The 7,324-nt window shown below is 42.2% G+C and overlaps 1 protein-coding gene across 1 annotated transcript in view; it reads right to left on the bottom strand.

Annotated features, from left to right (window-relative positions):
• Positions 1-6,819, bottom strand: part of LOC109953462 (olfactory receptor 24-like) — a 12,994-nt gene extending 6,175 nt beyond the window's left edge. Inside the window, exon 1 of the mRNA XM_020588947.1 lies at positions 6,665-6,819. Coding sequence (XP_020444603.1) covers positions 6,665-6,819 — 155 coding nt within the window. The remainder of the gene's footprint in view (positions 1-6,664) is intronic.
• Positions 6,820-7,324: the final 505 nt, after the last annotated feature.

Below are 7,324 nucleotides of genomic sequence, written 5' to 3'. Positions count from 1 at the left end.
TAGTCAAACACACACATTTAAGTCCGGACTATTTACACAAAGCGCTTTATGTGGGCTTTCACTATTTTTGGCCAACAAAAACAAATGACTAGTGCCCAGAATGGACACGGCCAGTCTCATAACTGAACTGATCAGGTCCGGCCGAGAGCTAGCGTCATTTACCCCTCGCAGTTAGACTAAGTAATTTGGCCTTTCTAATCCGGAACTGCGGGGACGCAAGTCGTCTGCTTTCTACAGAAACTTCATACACTTATAATAAATTTACCAGTCAACTTAATATCAGTAATTTAGCTTTTTCAATCCTCTGACTGCCATATGAGCTTCAATCTTGTCTGTAGACCCACGAGCAGAACCACCCTTGCACGACTGCCGTAACACACAATTACTTTTTGTTTATCCCATTCCAGACACTTATACATATTCACAGGCTCATAATTTAGCCATTTCAATCCTGGTCTGACATCACATAAATTTTCCAACCCAATCGGCTGTATTTCTCTCATTCCAAGACAACAACAACAACAACCAGCACACATGCAGTTACGTATTTACACAATGTTAATAAATGCTATACCTTTTCATACACGCACTCACAGAGTGAGCAGCTCACACGTCATACAGGAAGTCGATAGTAGAACACACACAAACGGAGGAAAGAGGGGGAGAATTATCCCCCCCACATTCTCATTGTTTCACAAAAATAGAGAATATGTTTTATACTCACCTCAGCAGTAAACAGTCTGAAAGCACATGAAATTGACACAAAACAACAAGAAATTGCCATACACACAATTCTCCCTCTGTCCCTAACTTCAGACACGCATCTCCACACCAAAAAAAAATATAAGTGCACATGTTTAAACACACATCAAAGTCCACACTTATTCTCAAACAGAAAGCACTTTGAGTCTCTGCTGTTCAATTTGCTGTCTCCCACTTATAACTTTTTCTCTGTCAATCCTTAGGGGCTTGTTTCACTATTACATAAAATTCAGGCATGTAAAAACAACATCACTGTATCCTGCAAACATTTAAAGCAAGTTATTTACATCAGTATTAGTAATGATGTTAGTGTTAGTACTCGCAGTAACCTTCCCAGTCACCTGTCAGGATACAATCAAGTTATTTGGTTCCCTCCACACAAATTCTTTAAGGACAGTCAAGGTGGGACTCCTACCTGCATAGACAACACCAAGGTTTGTCGTGGCTAGAGTGGTAATGCCTACTAAATTAATTTGGACAAACCATTACAATTTAAAGGATCATTTAATATTACAATTATTCTGAATAGAGTAGTATTTAAACACATAATCTTGTAGTTAGGGAACAGAGATCAGAGAACAGAGACTCTCCCCTTGCAATGGAATAAATGAAGCATAAGAAGGTTGTCAGAAGCACCAGTCAGTCAGGTCATTTGTTGTCAGTCCCGAGTCGGTCCCCCTGTCAGCCCCAGTCCGTCGTCGTTTCCCCCCAGCCCTCCGAGGCCGGGCTTGTGGTACACTGTTCATGGTAGCATGGTCATCCTCTCTCTCCCAGGCTCGCCCTATCTATATGAACTACATACTGTTCTATTACATATTTCTTCTGGAATCTGGTTTATTGCTAACCACTACACCAACTCCACCAGTGCGTCAAAATGCGTGGGTACATCGTGGTAGGCCAGAGCATCTTTAAGCCCCTCATTTAATCCCTCCGCAAAAACACTGCCCAGAGCGGCCTCGCCCCAAGCCACATCAGCTGCCAGAATGCGGAAGTCAACTGCGGCCGCGCTTTGGGAACCCTGACGAAGGGCGAGCAGCCTCTTGGCCGCATTACCCGCGTGGTCGGGATGGTCAAAAACCGTGCGCAACTCTGCTTGGAACTGGTCAGAGCTAAGAAACCCGGACCGAGCCAGCCGGGCTTCTGCCCAGGCCAAGGCCTTACCTCGTAAGAGGTTGAAAATGTAGGCACGTTTGGCGATATCGGTTGTAAACGAGCGTTGCTCCAGAACCATAGCGCACTGGACCAAAAAGCCACGACACGTGTTCAGTTCTCCCGAGAATGGTTCAGGGTCTGGAATGCGGTTCTCCCGAGGGGTGCCTGGGCTTGTCTCCGAAGTTGGTCTACACAGGTGTTTCGTAAGCTTATAGACCTGCTGAGTGGTGACGTGGGTTTGTTCTAAGGCGATACGCTGACATTGTTCCAAGTGTTCGATGCGGGCCTGAAGCCCTCTAACCTCGCTAACCGGGTGACCTGTGTCCGAGCCCGCTGAGTCCATATTTGGCCAGATGATACTGTTACGGCAAGCTGCACACCAAAAGAGCGACTGGACTCAGGAATAGGCAGGAATCAAACTCAGGTCAGAGAAAGATATTTATTTGACAAAGTATGGAAAGGAAAGGAGGTGGCGAGGATCAGACGCGGAGCTGCTGGCGTGGGTCTCGGGCGTTTGGGGCCGCTGAAATGACTGGACCACTGGAGGAGCCGCCCGGGGTCGGAGGAGAGGTTTTGGCACTGCGTATAGAGCAGAGAAGGAGATTAGGAGAGGGGACAACAGGCGGATGAGGGTGTGATGAAGTAGAGCACAACACAGGTGACCTGCGTATAGGGGAATGCTGGCTCCGGGCTGGAGAGCGTGCTTGGAACCCAGCGCCGAGGTATGCAGACAGGAACAAGCGCCCACGCTTCACTGACCCAGGCACTTGATATGGACCCCAATCAACAATCGTCAAAGAAAAAACATAAGACACTCCTCAGTAGACAGTTCAAAATAACAGAAGATACTCCTCGGTAATTAGTTCAGAATAAACATAAGATCTCCCCAGTAGTCAGTTCCAAAAATAACAGAAGATACTCCTTGGTAATTAGTTCAGAAAAAAAACTTAAACAAGACAGAGAAACTCACTCAGGTCGACACAGTGGATAACATCAATATACCAGAGTAGGACGATCTTAGTAGACATCAGGATCCAGTACGTGAAACACGCGAAGTCGCCGGCAGAAGACTGAGAGATCAACTGGCGACGAGGATACACTAGCGCTGTGTTTAAGTATGGTTCAGCTAATTGAGCGCAGGTGTGCCTTGTCGCCGGTAGCGTGCTCCTACGTGAGCAGGGGTGGAGTCGCTGATAGCCCCGGTATCAGCTGCCGAGGTGCCGGGGACGGCCTGATCCGTGGACATAACATGAGCACAGCTGAAGTGCATGACACAGTGCAGGACAGGAAGTTCCCTACAAAATAAGGGCTCTTAACGGGAAGCCAGGAGCAGATTATGACAAACTGTGCTGGGGAGGAAAGGGAGGGGGGCAATGCAGGTTTGGGCCATTTAAGATCCCAGTAATATATTTCCATGCTTACATGGACTCTGTTCAGATGATTAAATGGATTTATCAGTTTTCATCTCTCTGTGATGAAATTTTTGTTTTGGGCTACAGTTAGTTTTAGCATATTTGGATTAACTGTGGGGGATATGAGTTTTTTTCGCCATGCCCATATGCAACCTGTGTGTGAGGTCTGGGGTGGGGATGGCGTTAGAAGTGTTTGGGGATGCAAGGGGGATGTTGGGAGCTCATCTTGTCCTGGCCATGAGCAAGAGATGTGGTGGACCTGCCTCCAAGGGCGGTAGTGTGGTTTCTATCACCCTCTGGGCTGTATTCACCACCCACTTTAGACCCTTCCAGTCCTGTCCTGTACAGTTGCCACACCATGCTCTACAGCAGCATATTAGGAAATCAGTGGCTGGATATGGCCCCCTCATTTTATTGCTGTTGTGTAATTGGTTGCCACTTCATAGGTAAAAAAAAAAAAACGTGAAACTGATCCAGGTCAGCCGCAAGTGTTTATTTTAGAGTTACAAAAACAGAACTGTGTTATAGCCAAGACACTGGCTAAAATGTTATTTTTACATTTTAAGCCTCAGTTTAAAAACATCACAAAAGGATTGTACTAAACAATAATTCAAACTCAGGCATTTGATAAATGGAATTAGATCTGTACAAACCAATAAAAATATTGTCATTGTAATGATATTAACCACTGATTTGTAAATATGATTGTATATTTTCAGAATTCAACTGATAACAAAGGCTGCTGGTAGTGATTTCCTGCATTATACATTTTTCTCTTTGCATATTTGCTCAATTCCCACAAATAACACAGCAGTCCTACTCACTGACATTACAGATTGATACTCAAGTGGTCAACATATGGCCACATACCTGTCATAACCCATTAAAGCCAAAACCAAATAGTGAACCACTGTGTAAGAATAAATGACATAGATTTGCAAAAGGCATCCATCATATGATATTACATGAACATCAGACAGAAGAGCAAAAGCGAATTTAGGGTAAAAACCATCAGAATGACCCAGTAACTTAATAAAATGAGAGAGAAAAGTGTCATTCTGTAGTTGATTGTTGCATTGAAACCAGACAGTGAAAATACTACTATACTAGAGTAATGCTCATTTTGTAACAATTCTCCAAAACAAAACTGTCAAACTGATAATGTGCAATGTATTGAAGCCATTAAAATGTCTGTATTAGTCCTTTTACATGATTGTTGTACCCAGCTCAGCTGTGATTTTAGTTGCTAGAGACGACTGTTCCTATAGTATATATGCAGGTGTCTGAGAGTTGAAGTCCTGACGCCATGTCTGGACTAGCCTCTGCTGTACTTCTGTAACTCAGTACAGTATGTTGTTCTTTCATTTGTTTATATCAAAAAAAAAAAATTGGGCACAGCGCCTGTCTAAACAGGTGGAACTGAGGGAGTGTGTTTGGAGAACCATTAGGGCTGAAGATTTTGGGGGGGGCAACTGGCCCTTCCCAATCTGCCAACCACACTTGGCTCAGCCAACTGGATCCTGATGTCACCTTGAGCCACTGAAAGGCATTGGGCTGACTCAGTTGGTGGGGCTGTTGGGACATGCTGTCCACAGCTTTGGCAGGGCATCCCTGAAATCTCTTGAGCACAGCGACAAGCATCGTGCGCCCTTGTTTTCACCTTGCCCAAACTTGGCTCCATGCACTTTGGGGCAGCTGTGGCTTAGGAGTGCCATCTGACGCCGGGTATGCCAGACCCACCCAGCAAATTTTTTGATTCACAACAATGTACGCTCTATGAAAGAAAAGAAAAAAGAAAAGGTTTTAGGCAAGCTACCAAAAAGGACAAACTGCAAGCAAAGAAAACGTGTTAAATTATACATTCTTTTATTTGAAATGAAATAGTTCGAATTTCAATCAGTTTATATTTTAAATCCCAAATCTTTTTTGGTTGCTAAGAAATTTATTTTGAATGCAGTTTCCCAGGTTTTTGCTCTCAAATGTTTTCTTTGACTGCAGAGTAAACAAGCAACATAACCTCCATAGTGCTAATGCCAACAAGGTGGTTGACTAATGCTATCTAGAGTGGCTATCACATCTATGGTCGACTATACACAATTAAATGTGCCGAAGAATGGGGGAGCATTCATATGGAAGCTCAGCATATGAGTTAAATGAAGTTTAACCATAATATGCTGCCAAAAAGGGGGGTATCAGGCCACACCATCATAAATCTTCAGAGCCTCACAATAAGCAATACCATTTTCCAGACCTAACCTACCCTTAAAACAAACTGTCCCTGAATCCTATCTTGCTGTTACATTGTAAGCCTTAATGAAAGAACATTGGAAAAGGAATTTACTAAAGACATTAATTCAGCCTTGGATTCATTTGATGAATGCTGCGAGATTTATATAAACCAATAAAACATTGTCAGCGAAAGTTATTAACCACTGTAGTGATTGTATACACTGCCAGTCAAATGTTTGGACCCGCTTTCCAATTAAATTGAATGGGAATGTGTCCAAATATTTGACTGGTAGTGTTTTGTCAAAATATGTCAGTTTTTTTGTGGTACTTTCCCTGCTTTATATGTTTCTTTTTAAGTTTGATTATTCCCACAACAAAGAACAGCTTACTGAGGACACCTACTGACCTGTCTTTGGAAAAAATGAGCATAATTTTGGTTTCGGCATATAAGAATGCAATTTTTTGCATTTATTTTAAAAACTGTCTCTGTGCCATGTTTAATAATGATAACCAATAAAATCAAATGCTATGGTCTCTAATTGGTGCACCACTACTGAACACTTACTGTTATTGAAATTAGCATAGGATGTAAGGTTAAAACGGTGAGACTATGCTTTATTTCACAACATTCATCATGTTGTATTGTCAATAAGCAAAGACAGACGGGCTCCTGAGTTTAGTTCTAGCATAATGATGTTCCTTATTGCCTTAGTGATGATTTCTTACTATTCATTTATACCTTTAATATTTTGATAGATGTTTGTCACTTAATTAAATCATAAATGGAGATCAATTAACAGACATGTAGGAACAGGACTGCATCTCACCTGAAACGTCCTATTTGGATGTGATGGTGAGTTCAACAACCAGTTATACAAACAAACATAACCATTACTAAAACAGTAATGATAAATCCAACAATATTGCATTTAATGAGCTGATGAAAAGTGAAAACAAGTAAAATGCAATTCTAACATTAACATTACAACAGCCTGACAGAGGAGGTACAACAGGACAATCAATCATTAATTTTGCCAAATGCAATAGTTGCATATATCAAATCTTCAGTAAACACGTTACACAAACAGATGTACATAGGTTCATGGAGGTTTTCATCCAGGATAATGGTTAAAATGAGAGTCACATTTACAACCAGAATGACACAGTAACTTAATAAAGTGAGAGAGAAAAGTGTGACTCTGTAGTTGACTGTTGCATTGAAGCCAGACAGTGAAAATACTACTATACTAGATGTATTACTCATTTTAAAATAATCCTCCAAAAATAGCTGTCAAACTCATAAACAATATTTAAAATACCAGGATGCAATGTATTGAAATATTCATTGTTTGTGAGTGTGTGTTTATTTCCTGTGTCCTGCTTTCAGCTGAGCTGACTGTACAGAAGACTGTCTCTCCTTAAATGCAGCTGTGTATTAAAGAGTTTTATTCCTGACGTCATGTCCCACGCTGCAGGTGAGGGTAAGACCAGCTGTGTCAGGGATGTGTGTAACATGCTGGACTCAAATGCAGAGCAAAGCTTATGGACTGATGAAAGTTCAGTTTTACTGGCAATATGAAATGGGGACAAGGCCAATCTAGAGCCCAAAGTAGTAAAAAGGCTAAATTGCAGTTCCTCAGGTTTTGTGTGAAAAGGCACTGAACAACTATGGGTTTAGCCCAGCTCAGATGTGATCTTGGATTAGGGCAGTTAGGTCAAGACAGACCAGCATCAAGGAGCCTCAGAAAGTGGTCAGAAGGATTTCAGGC

Source organism: Monopterus albus, unplaced genomic scaffold (assembly GCF_001952655.1).
Source record: "Monopterus albus unplaced genomic scaffold, M_albus_1.0 scaffold676.1, whole genome shotgun sequence".
Lineage (NCBI taxonomy): Eukaryota > Metazoa > Chordata > Actinopteri > Synbranchiformes > Synbranchidae > Monopterus > Monopterus albus.
Note: the sequence above shows the minus strand (reverse complement) of the source record. Positions and strands in the feature narration are given on the sequence as shown.